A 20,458-nucleotide genomic window follows, 5' to 3' on the forward strand; every position below is an offset into this window, starting at 1 on the left:
TGGTTGTTTGCAATAGGTCGGAAAAAGCATTGCCCTTAAATACGTTTTTGGACGCCTGTCACCCATGCCAGCCCCAGGTTACAGGCAGAATTATAATTTTCGTTAAGCAGCCTCTCCCAGAAAGGATGCTCAAGTTTAAATTACTGTCTGAGCAATTATAATTAGCCTGATCAGATGCTAGGCTTGAGCTCCCTGTCTCGATGTCCTTGAGTGACCTATGAAGACTAATCTCCAGCTCCCAATGAGAATTCCTGCTGCGGAATAATGACGTGCTGCTGGAACGTTGGACCAGGCAGCAGCATGGAAGCCAATAACTGATGTCAGAAACCACCAACTCCGGTGTTACCATAACCAGAGTGCCTGGGTGTTATAGTAACGCAATTTTTGACATTTAATGTGAAATTATATATTCAATATTTCAATCTTGGAGTTTTGCCTAAGACTATTTAAATACTTTGCTGCTACTATGTGAATTTTTGCATCGGCCATGTGTTCGCTGTACCCCAGTGAAAGGATCTGAAAGGATCGGTATTTGGTTCTCTCTGAGGGTCAGGGAGAGTTTGAATCAAGCAACATTTTAATAGTGTTTGTTGGATGAAGGATCTTACATCAGTTAATAAAGTGTTTAACCTGACGCCTAGAGAAGATGCACTTAAAACGTAGCATCCGCAAGTGCATGCCGACAGCACATAGGGATCACCTTTGACCACTGTCACTCTTCTTCTTATTATTATATAATATAATTATTATTAGTAATAACAATAATAATAGTAATAATAATAAATAATAATAATAATAATACTTATTATTATTATTGGACTGGCCTAACAGATTTCCATAACCTTCCTCAGGCAGGGAAGACACAATATAGGATAAAAGTTGCGGAGATCATCCATGTAACCTCTCGAGGCAGTCAGAACATTGCCTTGGGCTTGTTTTGGAGTTCACAACTTTTGTCCAATGGAGAGCAATACGGTGTTTATGCCCTTGACAAGCACTGCAGTGACAGAGCTGGTGAAACAACTGGAAAGACTGAACCCACCAGTGGTCTGGGTGATCTCAGCCTAACAAACCTCATCAAAGCAAGTCATCTGTACAACAGTTTTCTGCAGTACGCCGGGCAAGGATTGGAGTGGGAGGAAAGCATGGTCAAGTTCATGTTTCTCACCTTTTTTTTTTTTTTAAAGTGTATGAATGCCTCGTTCTTTGTCACTGATTCAGGAATAGTAATGGCATGAGTGTATTATTCACCTTTTTAATAATGTGAAGTTAGATTCTGAGGAAGGAAGCCTTGAGCTCAAAAATGTGTTTTTGAAAGTTTTTCTTCTATTCTCGTAGGTCCTGTACTTGTTGAGCTCAGCCATTTTGTCACCGCATTTGCACAATTTTTCTATCCTCAGCTCAACAGAAAGCCATTACTAAGATTTCTTTAACTTCGCCCTTATTTGCTTTAAAGTGGGCAAGGTCATAAATGTGATCGGGATAGTCTCTTCGTGGAGAGAGGGAAGGCTGGTGACATTCTGATTTGAGACTGGACATGGCAAAAGAGCAGTAATGTGGCAGCCCAGCTCGGTGAGTTTTTCTTGGTGTTGGATAGTAGTAGATATTCTGAAAAAGTCTTGCATCTCATGCCACATCCTTCATATTATCACCCACCCCTCCCCAACGATGGGAGGTGTTTCTTCTTGCATTTAATTGTTGATAGAAGCTTACATCATCCACCTTCCTGTGTCCACAGTAACTTAACATCCTTTGGGTCTTTCCCTCTATCAATGACTGGAAATTCTTGGGGCTCCGGGTTTCTCCATCATAGATGTGTGGTGCTTTCTTCCTCCTGTGGCACAGAACTTAAAAAATGACGGAGAACTGGTTACCCTCCAGATCTTCTGTTAGTCCTATACTTCTTTTAACACTCCTGTTGTTCCTTTCTCTGCAACATTGCTTTGCAATTGGTTGCAAGTATTGACCCTCTCTGAGACTTATCTATACCTTAATTGGTTCCTCTACAGAGGCCCCCAACCTCGGTCCACCCATCCAGTGCCCTGGTACAGCCCTATCCTTTATCTTGTTTGGAATCCATGTGACCACCATGGCTGTCTTTGGTTAGTGCTTTGATTTCTGGACTCACCCAAGCCAGAAGTCTAAGTATTTCCTCATTAACATGCCACTGGACCATTGTTGCGGCTATCAGACATTGTGTTTTACCTTCATGTCATTTTTATCCTTCTGCGCTGCTACTGCTGTTACTCAGTCCTGGCATAGCTATAACAGCTGGCAGCCCTGGCTGCTCACAGGGGCTCTGCATGCCATGCACCAGTGTCCTTTAGGGGAAACCTAGGGTCGCAGCTGCAACCTCTGGCTTCTTTTTTGTGACCACTGTCACTATCCTTGCGACCCCTGACTCAGCTCTCATCATGAACACATTACTAAAGGATCTAAATGAGCCTTGTTTTTTTCTATTGCTCCAGCCTCTTGACCTCGTTAATTGTTTGTCTTCGTTTTTTCAGGTGCATTTCATTTTTAATTATGAAAGCGTCCATATGTGAGATACTTTCAATATAAAAAAAAAAAAACTACACATCTCCAATACAAATGTGAAAACTGACAGAGGTAAAAGGATCTTCAGAAATCACATTAGATGCCCCAATAAGGCATTTTAGCTATTAATTTAAGGTCTAGGTGAAAGCTGACAGCACAATCCATACAGCGCATTGGGTATTAATGACCCAGCAGCATAACTCTTGTGCAGTTTCCAGCATTTTTCCATGCAAAACAAAATATGATTGCATTCATATTTTTGTAGGATTTTGCAAATAGTATTTGTCTGTCATTTACCATAAAGGAGCATACAGTGAACAGAAAAACATTGTCTCTCTCTTACCCAGCCCTATATCACTAACATTAATCAACGGTTAGCATTCTAGAATGTTGCTTTGTTTGATGACATCTGTGGGGTTTTAAGATCTGTTGTATACCATTCACTGAAGCCCCCTTAATATTTCTAAGGGTCAGTGTGCTGATCACTGCACAATACAACAAGCATTTAAAATGCACTAGGGTCTCGCAACCGGATTTTACTTCCATTAAAAGAAAAAAACAGCGCAATCGCGCTGCTACAGTTCAAACGTAATAATACCTATCAACAGAGAAAAAGTAGTCCACAAACCCAGCGAGCCTCGCATGTTTTCTGTACTTGGTCGCTGCGCTCGAGGAGGGCTAACCACCGGAAAAGGCATGACGTATGCGTGCCTTCTACTAATCAAAAGAAGCGGATTCTAACAGGCAAGCCAACGTGCCAATGAAAGACACTGACGTGACGTCGACGGGGCTCCGAGCCCTTTTCTGATACCTAAAGCGTCTCGCTAGCGATACGCATGCGCTAGCAGGCTCGACCCTAAAAAAGTGCACTGCAGAGGCAAAGAATATGTGGCGTCATTTCCCATTATGCCACCAAGGTGAGAAGATGGATGATGTCACTTCCTGTAGTGTTGTTGCCACCTAAGGTAATGCAAGTTCACTTTCTGTGATGTAATAGGGGGTCATGTGACCTGTGATGTAATTTCTGCCACTCTTGGCATTTTGGTGAATTGACGTGCAGGCGCCATGCTGGCCCAGCTGAGTTTTAACCACCATATTGCTACTCCTTTTCTCTTTCGTTTAGTTAGCGACCATTTTTGTCAGGTCCAATGGATGTTGTGTTGTGATTCCTGGGTATTTCGCATTTAACTGCATAGCACCGATCAGTATCCATCAGTGAAATAAATAATCATTGAAAATTGCATAGCTTCTGTTCATCGCATTTAGACTTGTCTTTAACATTATTAAAGATGACAAAATCTAATTGGAGTGCATTTCTGATCTTACAGGGCTGGAAAAGAGAGAAAGAAAGCTGACAAGTTTGTCCTAGAATGTCAGGAAAAAGCGTATTGGCTCGTTCACAGGCCACCTGTAAGTATTACTGAGGCCTTAACACCGAAGGGCCTTCTTACTCTTGTGGATGATATCGGAAAGTGTAAAATAAGTCTAAAATAATGACAGATGAATTGTTGGTCGAAGTTTAGAGAAGAACGCTGTGTTTTCTCATAACTGGAGACATCTGTTGTGGTTGACTTCTTCAAAAAGGGGACAACAGAAACACAACCTCCTGTTACACCTCATGGTGTTCTGAATTCATGAAATGAGCTTCTTAAGACAATTTTTAAGATGGTTTTCTGAAAACACCAAACAATACACATGGAGAGAGTATAAGGGAGAAGGAGGGGCGTTTTTGAGGGAACACCACCGTACTTAGCTCCCTATTTCTATAACCAAAAGCACACAAAGAAGTACGGGGTTCTATAGGGAAGACCTTAGGGGCACAATTGTTGCCCTTGGTTGTACGTGTTCCTATTTGGATAGGTAAGGTCAGTGAGAGGTCAGTAAGTAGCTGAGAGGTGTGGGGGGGAAAAAAGGGGGAAGTTTCCTTTACGGACTAGGTGGTCTCACACACTATATAGTGTCATGCTTCATCATTTGACCACCTAGCCCCACCCAAACCAGCTGACAAAGGTGGAGCAACGGTAATTTCTCCACAAAGAATGTACTTCTAGCTGATGATAAGGCTCAACTTGTGATATGCATGAAGCGGAGTGGCATTTGTTGAGGCGTTCTTGTAGCGTGCAGGAGGGGGAGGGAGGCCTGAGGTCAGGACCAGAATAGATGAAAGTAAGGGCCTCTGTTCAGACAGTTAAACCTCACTTGAAGAACGTGTTAACAAAGGCTCCCCACCCCAAAAAACACGCCGAAGTCACCTGTAACGAGAGTGGCAGAAGAGAAATCCCTAACGGAGGATAAGAGTTTGTTAATTAAAAATTCAAAGAGAATAACGCCTTCCTTAAAGTCGTATTTCAAATCTCGGGCAAAGATGAGTGATCTTCCTACAGAAGGTAAGAGGAAGCAGCTAAGTTTAACCGAGTGTGAAAGTGAGGTAAGGAGGTTGAATTTGGAGAATGTAGCTTTGACGGAGTTACCTATTTGTGCCCCCAGCTTACGACTTTAATGCTGCATGAGGGTCCCGCAGACATTGGTGTGGTTCCCTCTAACTTGTGTGATGGGACGGCACTTGAAGGGGGCAGTGGAATACCTCAAAGGCCCCAGAAGCCCAGAGAGTTGGAAAATTCGGGAGCACTGGCTAGCAGGCCTGGGGTTTGGGATTTGCTTCAAACAACTCTCGCTCAATTGTCTCAGGAGATCAAGGATCATTTTGCAATTTCTGAGGAAAATCAGAGTAGGATCCAAATCACCTGCTCCAGTTTAGAAATCAAATTGAGAATTTGGCTCAGCGTACACAGGACTTAGAGGAGGTATTTGAGACGTTCCAAACAGTGGTCCAGGAAAATTCTCAGGCGGTAACACATTTTAAGGCTAAACTTGAGATAATTGAAAATAATGGCAGATGAAATTATGTTAGGATTCTAAGCAGGAAGGAGGGCTTGGAAGGTTCGGATATTAAAACAGTTGTGATTAACCTTCTGAAAAATTATTTTCAGTATGATAACTGGATGGATAATCTTGAAGTGGAAATCCAGCGAGCGCACAGGGATCCGTTTAAGCAACATCCTGGGCGGAAGAGCCCTCAGAAGATCATAGTGAATTTTCTCTCACACTCCGTGAAAGAGAAGTTATTGGGGCTGGCCCTAAAAGCTGGCTTGTTACACACTCTAGGTGCTTCATTCAGGATTAGATCTGATGTCTCTAACGAGACGTAGATAGGCAGTGGGAATTGGGGAAGAGGTTGGAGGAATTGAGGAAACTGGGTGCTACATCGCAATTGAGGTTCCTGGCTATTATTAAAGTTATGTGGCAAAACAAGATGTACAATTTTTCGGAACCTGTGGAGGTGGATAGTTTTATCTATTAGATAGCGAAGGAGGGGTGCCCTAGTAGTAATTAAGTTTAAAGATTTGATGTAGACTGTCCCATGGGGGTTGGGTGGAATGGGCATTAGGATATGCCTAATATGAGATGGGAGGGTTCCCCTGGGGTGGGTACTTGTGGTGGGATGCAGTGGGAAAAAAGGAACAAAAAATTGAATGTCCTCAATTTAAGGCAGGTGACCGGTCAGATATTTATAGGGTGATCAGTGGCCCGACTAAAGTATTATTATGTAGTTTTTTTGGCAATAGGGCCCAGTGGATGTTAGGCTGGACTGAATGGGTTTGGGTCAGGAAAACCTGATGAAACCGTGGGAAATTCTCTATTGGAATGTTAACGGCTTCAGGGTTGTCAGGAGATGTCGATTGATTCTGCAATACTTAAAAGATAGTGAAGCTCAGATTTTGATGCTACAAGAGACTCACCTTTTGAGGCAGGAGTGTAAAGATCTCTTTTCCAAGCTAGGATGGGTGGAAACTATAATAGCAACAGACCAATCGTGCTGCTCCAAAGGATTGGCCCTGGGCCTTAAAACAAATTCAGGAGCAAGCTTAGTTTGGTGTAAGAAAGATGAGGAAGGGCGATGGATAACTGCAGAGATAAAAGTCCACAAGGTTATATACACTTTAGTCAGTTATTATGGGCCAAATGTGGACTTACTACTTCATTGTCCCAGTTGTTTGACAACCTTCGTGCGTTTTAAGCTCCAATTATTTTTGGGGGGGATCTAAACGTCTTATTGGATAATGCGTTAGATGAGTTGTCAGAAAGAATATTAATTAATTCACCAAAAATGAGAAGTTATTGGTTGGATATGATGGATAATTTTGACTTATGTGATGTTTTGCGAGGATTAGGAGGGAATAGTAGGGAATATAATTTTCACAGTAAAAAGAACGGTCATTACTCCAGGCTCAACTACTTTCTTGTAGGACGAAAGGTGATGGAGAGAGACACCGAACTGGACCAGATGCCCATCCATTTATCAGACCACTCAGCCTTACTGTTAAAAATCGAGCAGAAGGAGGGATGGGCAGAAAGGAGATGGAGAATAGATAGAAGAATGATGGGGCAGTCACAGTTAGTTTATAGGACATCCCAGCAGTCGCATGAGTTTGTCTCCTGGAATATGGCATCAGCTCCACTTTGTGTAGTATGGGACACTTATAAGGCCTGGCTAGGGGGGACGATATCTAACTTAGTGGTTCATTGGGTGAGGCAGGAAAAGTTGTAACAAGTTGAATTGGAGGGGGAGATTGCAAAGGTAGAAGAGGATTTAAGAGCAGACGCACTTATTGAGGCAGGGAAGGGTGTAGCACTTGAGTATCTAGAAGAATTACAGTTAAAATTCTGCACTATGCTTGAGGATAAGGTGGCTCAGCAGTGGGAAGCCAGCAGAGCGTGTGACATCATTCACGGGTAAAGTTGTGGTAAGCTGCTGGCTTGGAAGAGTAGATTGGAGGTGCACCAGAATAGCATCAAGAAGGTCATGAATCACAGTGTGGGTGTGGTGGTTGAGGACAACCCCAAAATAATTGCTGCATTTAAATCTTTTTTTCGGGAATTATATAAAGAAGATTTAGATCCAGATTTAGGGGCAATAGAGGCATGGCTTGGGCAGAAGCATCTCCCAAGATTATTGAGTGAGGATGCCCAATTTGTGAGTCAAGAAATATTGGGCGGTGAGAACAAAGAAAAGGAAAGCAGCGGGTCCTGACAGAATCCCTAGTGAGCTATATGTAGTAATGGAAGAAGTCATCAGTCCAGTATGGTTGCAGTTGTTTAACGCTATACTGGTGGGGGGCTCCCCCGTCCTGAATTCCTGGAATGATGCAATAATTCCTCTGTTGTTGAAACCTGGCAAGAATCCTCTGGAATGTCAGTCTTATCGCCCAATATCATTACTTAACTGCGACTATAAGGTCTTCACCAGTATTTTAGCAGGGCGCTTGAATAAAGTGGCTGGACATTTGACACATCAGGACCAACAGGGATTTCTGCCGGGCAGAAATATGAGATATCTTAATCATTCCTTGATTGGTTCCATTGATTTGGCTATAGCTTTAAATATCTCCCTGGCTGTCGTAACAGTGGATGCCTCTAAAGCATTTGACCGTGTGAACTGGAAATATCTCAGGGTGGTTTTAGCTCACTTTGGAATCGGCGAGTCCCTAATTAATGTCCTGACAAAGATATACAATGCTCCATCTGTGAAAAGATTAGTCAATGGCTTTCTATCGCCGAAAGTGGAGATAGGAAGAGGGACCAGACAAGGGTGTCCTCTCTCCCCGATCCTTTTTGATCTATATATTGAACCCTTTTCGGAGAACTTGAGGTCAAATTAATGTATTAGACCTTTTGTGGTTGGACATTTTTATAGGAAAGTGGTCCTGTATGCCGATGACTTGATGATAAACACCTCTGATGTCATTTCAGTGATCCCTAACCTTGTGAAGGAAGTAAGGATCTTCTCAAAATTAGCTGGTTACGAGGGGAATGAAGAAAAAACTGAGATAATGTCCTGGAACCAAGTCTGTGAGGATCCTAGAAAGGTCCCTGAGATAAGGTGTTTGGGCATAAAGATAATGCAAGATCTAGGAGAGCTAGCTTTTAAGAATTTACAAAAGGTGGTTAAGGAGGTTGGGGCTCTCCTAAGAAAGTGGGGAAATTTGTTGCTTTAGATTTTTGGTCTTCTTAACCTGATGAAGATGTCTATACTTCCAAAGATTACTTTCTTATTTGATAATATTCCCCTACATTTTGATAAAGAGGTTATCCTAAAACTGCAGGTGAAGATCTCATCATTTATTTGGTCCAGCAAAGGTATTCGTCTTTCCTGGAAAAAATTGAGGAGGAAGGTCGATGTTGGGGGTTTGGCCCTTCCTGATTTACAGTTGTATTATTGGGCTTATCAATTAAAGAATAACAGGATGCTGTTGTTGACTCCAGAGGGCTCAATAATGGGTTCTATGTTCAGGGCAATGTTGAAAGGCTATCCTGTAAGTGGCTTCTGCTATAAGTTTGGGGCTCCAAAATTTTTCAAAAAAGTTAGACTGAAATGTCCACGAGCAGCTGCTGTTGGTGCAAAATTAGATCCTTTCTTGGTATATGTTACTTTAGCAAATTAGCCCCCAACTGGGATTCCCCAGGGACCCTGGAGTGCCTATTGGATAGCCTGATGTAGCCCCTCAAACATAGTGGAGTTACTAGATGGGAACAGTTAACGGAAGATGGACCAAATTTGAGCTGGGAGTTTTGGAACAATAAGACACAAGGGACTAAGGGGGTCATTACGACCTTGGCGGGCGGCTACCTCCGTCCGCCAATCGGTAACCGCTGTGCGGCCGCCAATGCTGCCGCACTCCCGCGGCCGCCATTACGACATTCCCGCTGGGCCGGCGGGCGCAAACCAAGTTTGCGCCCGCCGGCCCAGCGGGAATGAGGCCGCAACATAGGAGCCGGCTCCTAAAGCAGCCGGCGGTGTTGCGGCCGTGCGACGGGTGCAGTTGCACCCGTCGCGCTTTTCACTGTCTGCTATGCAGACAGTGAAAAGCTGGCCGGGGCCCTGTTAGGGGGCCCCTGCACTGCCCATGCCAGTGGCATGGGCAGTGCAGGGGCCCCCAGGGGCCCCAGGACACCCCTTACCGCCAGCCTCTTCCTGGCGGTGCAAACCGCCAGAAACAGGCTGGCGGTAGGGGTGTCATAATCCCCAGGGCAGCGCTGCCCTGGCGGATTATCACCGCCGGGGCTAAAACGGCGGGAAACTGCCGGCCCCGGCGGTGCGACCACGGCGCTACCGCCGCGGTCGTAATAGACCAGGAAGCACCGCCAGCCTGTTGGCTGTGCTTCCGTCATTTTAGCCCTGGCGGTCTCGGACCGCCAGGGTCAAAATGACCCCCGAAATCTAGATTCAAGATTTTTCAGGTGAATGGGTGGCTTAAAAGTCAGGGGGTCCTAGCCCAGACCCCAGCCAAATGGAGTAGGAATTGCAGGTAGCTGTCGACAAAAAGAAAGAAGTCTCTCGATGGTATCAACATCTTCTATCAAGAGTAGAGAGTGTGGGTCACATCCATGTTATAAGAAATGGATTGGACTTCTGCCGGAGGAGGAGTTGGAACAGTTATGGCAAGTATCCTTGGCTACATTATATTCAGTGTTCAAATCAGCAGCGTTAAGAAGGAACCACCTTTTTACCCTTCACACAGTGTTTTGGACTCCTGGGAGGTTGGCGAAGATAAAGAGAGGCGGCTCAGCATCAGAGTGTAAATGGTGTGGTAACTTTTTTAGGCAGACGATCTTCACATGTTTGCCGTTTGCCCGAAATTAAAAGGATCCTGGTTGGCGGTGGGTAAGACAATCTTTGACTCTCTGGGTTTCACAGTTGAAATGACCCCCGCCTAATTATGTTTGGGATTTTTACCTTGGGCACTGATCCTCACTCCTCTTTTCCTTTTTCTCTTCCTTTCCCCAAGTTACATCAAAGAAAACTGGTGTTTTATCTAATATTACTTGCAAGAAGGGAAGTTTGTAAAAGTTGGGTTCAATCGTCCCCCACTAATTGGAGGGAATGGAGAAGGTCTGTTCTTTTCTTTAAGGAAGTAGATAGAAGAGAATCAAGTAGGTTTGGGAATCAGATTTGGGAGCTTTTAAAGATCTGAGGGGTTTATTATGCATATTGGCCTGATGATTATGTACCCCTGACGTGGCTAGGTTGGAAACTGGTCTCTTCATATGAACCAGAGGGTAGTGTCTTCCTGAGCTCTTGAGGCTGGCGGCCCTTAACCAGAGTTCAATGGCAACATTTTTATGAGAACAAAAAAAAAAAAGGGTCATGCAAATTCGTGTTAGTTGCGGATCACGTCTTGAGGAGTGCTTTCTCCTTTTGGTCCCTGCTTTGGAATTATTTGCATATGTACACATATTACGGTTGCTAAAATGTGAGAAAATCAGCAGTGTGATCGAAATAATCCTTGTGGGGAAACATTTCTGGTGAAGTGACCTATGTGCAGTGGGCACGGCAGCTAAAAGCATGAAATTCTACTAGCCATAGGTGATCATTCTCTGAATAAAAACACTCTCGCATAGAAATGTAGCGACGTATATACTTTTGTTGTGGCTACTGTAGGACCATTCGAATAACGACACAGTAAATGCAATGTGTTTTTTTGTAGCCGCTGCTTGTGACGTGCCTAACACACTGATTGGTGCCTGGTAGATCTTACTATTGCTTCTAGTGCTGTATTTCTTCCTGGTATATTCCAGCAGTATGTGTATGATGGCTGTGGCAAGACTGTGGGCTCCTGCAGTGTCTCCCTGTTTTGTAGTGAGTGGCTAGTTTACAGCCCGTGTGTGAAGTGGTTCATAACATTTTAGGAATTCGCAGTATGCCAAGGGGCGTAGCTTGGTCAGAAAGACTGGGGGGGGGTCGGGCTTTCAGTTTTTCAGGCTAGCATGTAATGTTAACATTTATTATACGACAAGCAGGGAGCATGGGAGGAGCTAAGGAGGCAGTGAAAAGGTAAATGAATAAGATTGGTAGAGGTTATCACCATATTTTGTAAAATAACCAAAATTTTTGAAGACTTTCAAAACCGAGAGAGAGAGAGAGGTTGTGTGTCTTTTTGTCTGTGTGTATGTAAAAATTCCTGGTGAAATCCAACTGACACCTCACCATAACCCACACCTCACCATAACCCACTGAAAGCACCTGTAACAAACCGTTTACCAGAAAATAGATTTATTATGGGGATGAAAACCCCAAACACCCCACCTGAAGCTACGCCCCTGAGAATGCTTTTGCTTGATCATAACTCCACAATTGTTGCTCATTGCGCATGGTTTCCTGAGCGCTCATTTTATGACGTTAATGGACACAGTCAACATACATATACTTCTTCACTAATGATGTTATAGTTTTGCCAATATTGCCATCTCTAATGCTCCCTGCCTTACAAATATAGTCTTATGCCATTTAATGGATGTCTCTCTGTCCTGCTGTGCCTTGTTTTTAATGATAAGGGCATTATGTTCCCTACCTTAGATTAAGCATCCAATGATTTAAATAAAACATTCTAAATGCTGATTGCTATTTATGCAAATGGATCTGCACAAGTGGATCCCGTCAAGGTGATTTATACAAAGGGATCTTGAGTCAGGCAAGAGCCACATCCCTTATGACAGCTGCTTGAACTAAGAAGATGGATCCTGTATGACCTTTACTTTCATTCCAATTCAAATTGAGGGGTACACAGGTTCTGACATCATTGCAAAAGGAGTGGAGGCAGGAATGGGACAGGACTAACTCAGTACCCCCTAACCATAATCAGTAGAAGCACACATATTAAAAACATTGACATGTGGGACAATTCACTTGAATTTGAAATATGTTCCCCTTATTCTGTATTTAAATCAAGAGAGACAAATTGTTTTCTAGCTTTGGGTTTACCAATTCAATCCTCTTCCTTGGTGAGATCCTGGGATTTTTAGGTGTGAGTAGTCTACAGAGACCTGCCCACTGACAGAGCTCTCCACCTCCTGGGTCAAGCTGCTAGTGAGCTGGCACAAAAACATTGCTCCTGGCTGGCATGGCCCGTATATGTAGGCTTCCACTTGTTTGGATGCGCAACACATAGCTTTCCCCATCAGATACTAAACAGAACAGGTGACCTAACAGATGATGCGACCAGGGGCAGGCTGCATCACACTACACACCCACAGAGTCGGAACAGTGCCCGTTCACTCTGTAAGTCAACCACGTAGCATGGTTCCACGTGTACACACGAGAAACCCATGCAGCCTTGTGAACATTGGTCGCATGGGTACACAAGGCCCAAACATAACATTAAGCACAAACTAACAACCCATAGTAAACAATGGTGTACAGTGGAGTTGGAAGGTGTAGTGAGGAGTGGTAAAGTGTAATGCAAAGCAGCCTCGTGAAGTGTGCTATCCAGTGGTGCAGTGTGGCATGGGAAAGGATGCCACTGCATGTTTTGGTACAATATGTTGTAAGTTATGGTCTGATTTGAGTAGTGTGGTATAGCTTATGTGAACTACTCTACATTGTGATGTGACTTGGTTTGATGAATTGCTGAAAGGTGTGCGATTGTGCTGTGGATGTAATGTACTGAAGTCTATTTTAAATTGTGGGAGGGTGGTTGGGCACAGTTTGATGAGACATTGGATCTTGTAGCGTGACGTGGTAAAATGTGGTGTACCAGGGTATGAGAATGTGCTGTAGTAAGGTGTGATATGGTGTGATGTTGTGTATGACATGGTGTGATGTGGCACGGTGTATTGAAGGCACAGTGATGATACCTGGGATGGTGTGATGTCATGTGGTTTGTTGAGCTGTGATGTAAAAGGCTGTAGAAGAATATTGCAGAGGAAGTTAAGATGTGTTATGAAACATTTAATGGTGTTGAAAAGTTACAGTTTTTTGTTTGGTGGTGTATAGTGTTGCTGCAAAGAAATGTGAGGCATGATGTGTTGATGCACAGTGCAGTACAGCACAATGATTTGTGGAAGGGTATGTTGGAGTTTGATTGCATGGCGTGGAATGTGGTTGTGTAGTGCTGCTAAGCAAGCTGAGCACTGCTACCTCCATTGCATCACTAGGGCTTTCAGACTCGGCATTGCCATGCTGTACTCACAAATGATGGGACAGCACAGCCTTGTGTTGGCTCATGTGCATTGGCAGGCCTGCACCTCTGCTCTCCTTCCCACCCATTGGGCCCCACCTAGGCCTCACTTAACTTGTTCTTAACTGCCAACTTACTTCTCAATGCATCCAGAGGCAGGGCAAAGCTCCACAGTCATTAGTCCAACTGTGCTCTGAGCACTAGTGAGTTTACTGTGCTTAGAAAGTATTAAGTAGATAGGGATTGTTTCCCCACCATCACTATACTGCAGTGACAGCAGTGAGTTACAGACCCAGAAAGGCACTGTAGTTTCTTTACAACCCAGAAGTAATTATAGAAAGCTGGTGTGTTTAGTGGTTGATTTGTAATAACAATATAAATGTCTAATCTATGTATACCTTTAACTCAAGCTAACTTGCTGCATTCCAACAAACTGAATGAGTTTTCAATTTAATGTTGGACCTGATTTGGGCTAAATATTGGTCCCAGCTTTTCAGCTGATCAAGTTTCTTAATCCATTACAAATCACATTGTCTTCCAGAGTCCCATTCCCTATAGCAAACACTCCACACAGACAACACAAGCTCGAAAAAGAAGAGGCACCCTCCTCAATGCAATCAATGAGATACAGCATGTCACCCAGCTAATACACTCCAAAGGTCACCTTCTCGGTCTCATTTTTTCAGCAGTACCAACAATCCAATGCAAACCATCCATCCTTCTGGACTGAACCAGCCAGCTCACCCTCTCTGTCTCCCTTCTCAGCACCCTACCAACAAACTGAGGTGAACCCAAAAAAGAACAGACCTACAGATCCTACAAAGATCTCTCTTTTGACTTCCTAATGCGTACATTCTTTTCTTGCCCTGCCCACCCCAGGTCCAATTTCAACACCCTTGTAAATTAGTTCAAAGCATTTTTAATGGGGAAACTTTGTAACATCTGTGTGCCAACAGAAACACACAAATGCAAGTCAGTTACCTTTAGCACTATGGTACTTGAAAGACCTCCATTACAATAAACACCACATCTGTAGACAGGTAAGAAAATGGAAGAAAATCAGTAATTCCTATGACCTTATCATACTGAAATCCCTTTGCACACTACAGCTCTTCACATCAGCCCAAACAAACTACTGTAACCATACCATTCATGAACAGAAGTTGAACACTTTTCAAGACAATCAAGTACTCCATTAATCCCATACCTAACCAACTGATTCCCCACTTCACAGACAAGTGTGATGCCATCAACCTCTTCTTCAAATAAAAAAATAAAGGAGACCTGACAGTACATCAACAACTCGAAGCCTTGTTCTCCTCTTATTCCCACCCCTTCTCATAAAATCCCACAAGGGTCATCCTTCAAAGTCCTTCTATTGCAGACCTTGTCAACAAACTCAATTCAACTCACTCAAAGCCACCTTCTATGAAGATGATATTTCACTTTTGTCCTTCACCAAAACTGTCTCCGGGGAACACCAGTACCCCTTCTCACCATTGTCAATGCCTTCCTCATTGGAGGAATCTTCTCAGAAGCTCTCAACATATGCTTTATGCTCCCACGCCTAAAGAAACCTACACTACACTCAAATGACCTCACTAACTACTGGCTCATCTCTCACCTACCCTTCATCAGGAAGATCATAGGAAGTTCATTGAAAATGTGGTCCATGCTCAACTTCAAAATCACATCAGCGCTAATGATCTTCCAGTCTGGCTTCAGATCACACTGCAGCATGGAGACCACTAACTTGCACATCATAGATGGTGCTCTCCGGATGACAGATGAAGATGACCCCTGCCCCTGATATTGCTGGACTGTTGGAGGTGGCATGTTCTGGTTGGCTGAGGCAAGGCACTAGCCAGGCAGAACCTACCACTCCCATCAGGGGTGGGTAATTACACTCACTGTATAACCTGCGCTCATCCTTTGGTGGCTTGGCACATAGCAGTCATAACCTGCGCTCATCCTTGGGTAGCTTGGCACATAGCAGTCAGGCTTATAAGAGAGGCAATGTGTAAAGCATTGGCACAGCACGTCTACGCAATAAGTACATGAGCATCACAAACAAGAATTCACATGAGGTGTATGTAAAGAAAATTTGTATTCTTCACACGCATTAATTAACACCACATGAACATCATACAAATTTGTGCAGAAAACACATTCAAAAAGATTACTAGTAGTACGAGGCCCAACAGTGTTAATACGACATCAGCAGTACATACAAGTGAGAAAAAACAATGCTTTCCCTCCCCCCACCCACATGCGGTACTACCGTATTTGAGAGCACGAGGCCCACCCCAACGATTACCCAAATTCAATATAAAATAGTCATAGGATGCATCCCACTTTCCAAAGAAAGCACCAATGTATATATACAGAGAACTACAGCACTTTTGAAATAGCTCTGCGGCCTATGCCACACCAGTTAGCGCCAATGCCAACCGCTATTGCCATGCAGTGAAATCAATCCCAGACACCGGCTTCCTCATTCTCAATCCGCACCGCTACTCGGTGCCACAGACATCAGTCATGCTAGCATACACGCACTCGCACACACTCACTTCCAGCACCCTAATACAGTGCTCTGACAGACAGCAGGTGAGGTTTAAATGAGTTTACATCCCCTGCTTGGACCTAAACCTTCCTACACCCTCCAACCAATTCCTGCCCCTGCCCAAAGTTAGAAATGAAGCAGCCTTTTCCCAGATACTAGGCTGCTCGCGGCCGGTGGTTACACTTGGTCATGATCCACAGCAAAGGTACAGGGGAAGAAAGAGAGGAAGGCTGATCAGGCAACAGACATCAAATGGAGTTATGGTTTCCATTCAAGAAGTTTACTCAGGGGTCCCCACACTGGCCTTCCGGCATGGACCCCGGTCTGCAGAGCACAGGGTAAGGGGCGCCTTGGGACACCCTGTTCATAGTGGCTCCCAGCCAAGCCAGACACTCTATTTTACAGATTGTTACCAATCCGGCACCTCCCAGGACAGCAGACACCACATCTGGGGCACAATGACCTGGACCACCCCAGGCGTCCCTGTTGCACACAAAGAGTTTACCAAATTCTCTGCCCTTCTGTTATGGGCATAAGGGCTTATGTGCGATGACCTGAGTTGCACCAGACACTTCGGAACGCACACGTAAAGTGCTCAATGCAGGGCCTCCCTGGGATGAGGCCCAACATCTGGTGCACAATGACTTGAGTCGCACCAGACAATTCCACTCGTACACTAAAGGTCACCAATCCAGTGCCTTCCTGGAATGAGGCACAACGTCTGGTGCATGATGACTTGAGATGCACCATACAATCCCACTTGCACACAAAAAGTTACCAATGCAATTCCTCCCTGGAATGAGGCGCTGTGCCTCATTCACAATGATTGAGTCTCACCAGGCACTTCTGACCACACAATAAGTTCCTGTTCCATGCCTTCCTGGAATGAGGCACAACATCTGGTGCTCAATGACTTGAGCTGCCCCAAACACACAGAGAGACCAGTTTAGTGGTACTGCATGAGGTAGAATGCAACACTGCTCTGGGTATGCCCCCACCTCCAAGGGTTGCATCCAGTGAAACGGACACTGCATGCAACAAGTATGCAGTTGGGTGTCACACACTTAACAACAGCTCGCCAAGCGGGATCCCGCAACCAGTAATCCATTCACTACAAACTGAACGCTTATGCGTGACATGGCCCCAAGATAAAGGGTCACACTCCTTGAACGCGGACAGTACTTAGCAGGCTCAGCACCAGGCAAATCCAGTCTCCAGGCACAATTCTTAGTTTTATGCCCATATCGCTGCTTCCCTGTGGACTCCAGAAGATAACGTAGACGCAATGACACAGTAGAAGGTGTGGATTCCTCAAAGGAGGTATTTGATGTTCCTGAGACCTACCCACAGAACAGGGGGCAAGCCAACAAGCCCTTGAAGAGCACAATTCAGAATGTCACACTGTAGCAAGCAGTGTGCCCAGGCCAGCCACAATGCAGGAAAGGTGTGTGATCCCTTCTCAGGACAGTTCATACTCCTGCGCACAACAGATTTCTCTGGCAGTGTGCACCATGCAATTCTGGGACTCTGTCTAGCATTCCTGCAAGTGTATCTCTCAATTGCTGACGTGTGTTGCTTGTAGTTATACTCTAGTGTGCCTTTGAAGTTGGGGGTGGTTCAAAGGGGTCCCCTTTGAACCACAGATGTCTCCCTTAGATGTTTCCCCTAGATTTCAGTCCTGTTTGCCATGATCTGGCTCTGAGAGCCCACGTGTCAGAACCTCTCCCTTCATTCTATCCAGCCAGGCCCTCAAATGGCAGAGGTCTGTTGTTCCAGTTGCCTAAGTTTCATATCTGTTGTTGGGGAATGCACAGATGTGTTTTCCCCCAGCCCTGAGTGGAATGAAGCTTGAATTTAAAAAGGCACACAAAAGTGATTTTAGGACATAGAAATGCCCACTTTCTAGAGGTGGCCTTTCCAATGTATTACTGACAAAACCACCTTTACACCAATGGAAAGGGTATGTCTTCAAAAAATCTAATGATAGTAAACGTTATGAGGCTGCTCCACTGCAATCCACTATAGCAGCTAGGATTAATTATAAAATTTCCCCCATATCAACTTATGGGCAGGGCAGCTCTCAATGTTAGTGAAAACACACATGGGCATTCTTCACTCAGTGGGCACATATGCCCTGGCGCACGCACAAGCCTGCAGGGAAAGGCTGGACAAAAGCTTTGAGAACACCACTAGGGTGCAAGTGCACCCATACAGGCGTGCTGTGTCAGGCTCCAATATATATATATATATATATATATATATATATATATATATATATATATACACACTCTAATGTGCAAGTATGCATGTACTGGCAAGTTGTGCCAGGCGCAGTATACATATGAAAACACTAATGTGCAAGTGCACACATACTGGTAGCCATGCTAGGCCCAGTATATACCTACAACGTTCCATGTGGAAGAGTGAACCTTTGGGGAAGCCATGCCATGTTCAGTATATACATGAAACCACCAATGTGCAAGTGTGCACATATAGGCCAGCCAGGCCAGGCTCAGTATAAATGTGGAAAACACCAATATGCAAGTGTGCACATATATGTAAGCCATGCCAGGCTCAGTATATACATGGAAACACCAATGTGCAATTGTGTGCACGTAAAGGTAAGCCATGACAGGCTCAGTATACACATGAAGACACCAATGTGCAAGTGTGCACATATCAGTAAGCCATGCCATGCTCAGTATATACATGGAAAACTCCCATGTGCAGGTGTGCACATATAGGTAAGCTATGCCAGGCTCACTATATATATGGAAACACTGATGTGCATGTGTACACACATTGGTAAGCCATGCCAGGCTCATTATATACATGAAAGCACCAATTTGCAAGTATGAACATATGGGTATTTGTATTTGTGAGTGCTTTGTACACATGGGCATCTCCAGGTTCTATAATATCCATATCACCTGCAGAGTCACTGCAGGGTTTCGTGCTATCACCTGTCATCTTTAACCTTTAAATGGAGCCCCTCTGGGCTCTACTTACAGATGAAATAATCAAGATTCACCAGTTTACCAAAGATGCCCAACTCTACCTGAAAGTCTACTCTTCTCAAGACATATAATGCTTCAAACACTACCTGCACCTCATGCAAACCTGGGTGTCCAACACCCATCTGAAGTTCAACCCATCCATGACATAATTCTTGCTATTTGCCAAGACCAGCAAGCAAGAAAAACTACAAACCTTGCTCAGTGATATGATCCTTAATTGCTTAGAATCCTAGCTTTCATTGAATGCAAACTCTCTAGGATTCACGTTGGACATCCATCTGACCCTCATGGAACACATTGCCAAAAACACAAAGGCAGCCTTGTACTAACTCTCTCTTCTAAAGAAAGTGAAACTGATTCTTCAAGAAAGTGATTTCAGAATTGCTGTTGAAGCCCTTCTCCTCATGCATCTGGTAGGTGGTAACAAACTACTCGGAGTTGCTACATTGGCAGACCATGAGGGCATACTACTTGCTGTAACATGTCTCGTACAGGACTAGAAATATGATCACATCACTTCCAATGCTGTTCCAATTTAGGGAAAAGTTGAAGCCACACCTCTTTAAAGAACACTACATCACAATGCAGTAACCATCCAATAACTAATTACCTCACATAGCAGTTGTTGACTGCATGCTTGCCTTTGATCCTTTACAGAGCTGCACTGTGTTTTGGCTAGATGTGGGCTATACAAATATCCCATATATTCATACATACATACACAGCAACGCAACATTGGAACTGTTTACAAAAATGATATTCCCCCAGTCACAATGGAGCCCCTATGTACAAAGCCTTTTTATAGCTGAGAAGCCTGTAATTCACCAAATTTAACATGCTTTGCGATTGCAGAAAGTTAAGTCACAATAAACATTGCAAGTCGAACTTAACTTTCTGACTGTGTGACTCATTGAGATTCCGAAGGATGAGGGGACAGAAAAGGGACATCCTTCTAAATTGCTATGCAATGCATCACTGATTTTCAACAGTACTTAATTTGTAAAACAATAAGTGGCATGGCCCTCGTGAGGATTCCACTGCAGTTTACACCACCCATTGTCCCTGCCTGTGCTGCCGATGACAGTACCAACACAACTACTAAGGATCACACTCCCACAATTGTGACAATTCACACTCTTCCAGGCCAACCCAACATCATAGCAACGGCTTAGGCGGCAGCTGTTGTTAGGCTTATCTCTAAATTAGACAAACAGCACCACCATGTGGCAGACTGGCATATGTGCTGGGGTTGACAATTAGGTGCCAGTGCTGAGCAATGGAAAGCACCGGCTCAAATTAAGCACTGATTTTCAACTGAAGGAGGT

General features: G+C 44.2%; 1 protein-coding gene across 1 annotated transcript in view; it reads left to right on the plus strand.

The window, feature by feature from the left end:
* Positions 1 to 20,458, plus strand: part of RGS9 (regulator of G protein signaling 9) — a 707,657-nt gene that overhangs the window by 342,983 nt on the left and 344,216 nt on the right. The window contains exon 8 of the mRNA XM_069199876.1: positions 3,867 to 3,948. Coding sequence (XP_069055977.1) covers positions 3,867 to 3,948 — 82 coding nt within the window. The remainder of the gene's footprint in view (positions 1 to 3,866; positions 3,949 to 20,458) is intronic.

The sequence above is a fragment of the Pleurodeles waltl genome, chromosome 7 (genome assembly GCF_031143425.1).
Source record: "Pleurodeles waltl isolate 20211129_DDA chromosome 7, aPleWal1.hap1.20221129, whole genome shotgun sequence".
Taxonomy (NCBI): domain Eukaryota; kingdom Metazoa; phylum Chordata; class Amphibia; order Caudata; family Salamandridae; genus Pleurodeles; species Pleurodeles waltl.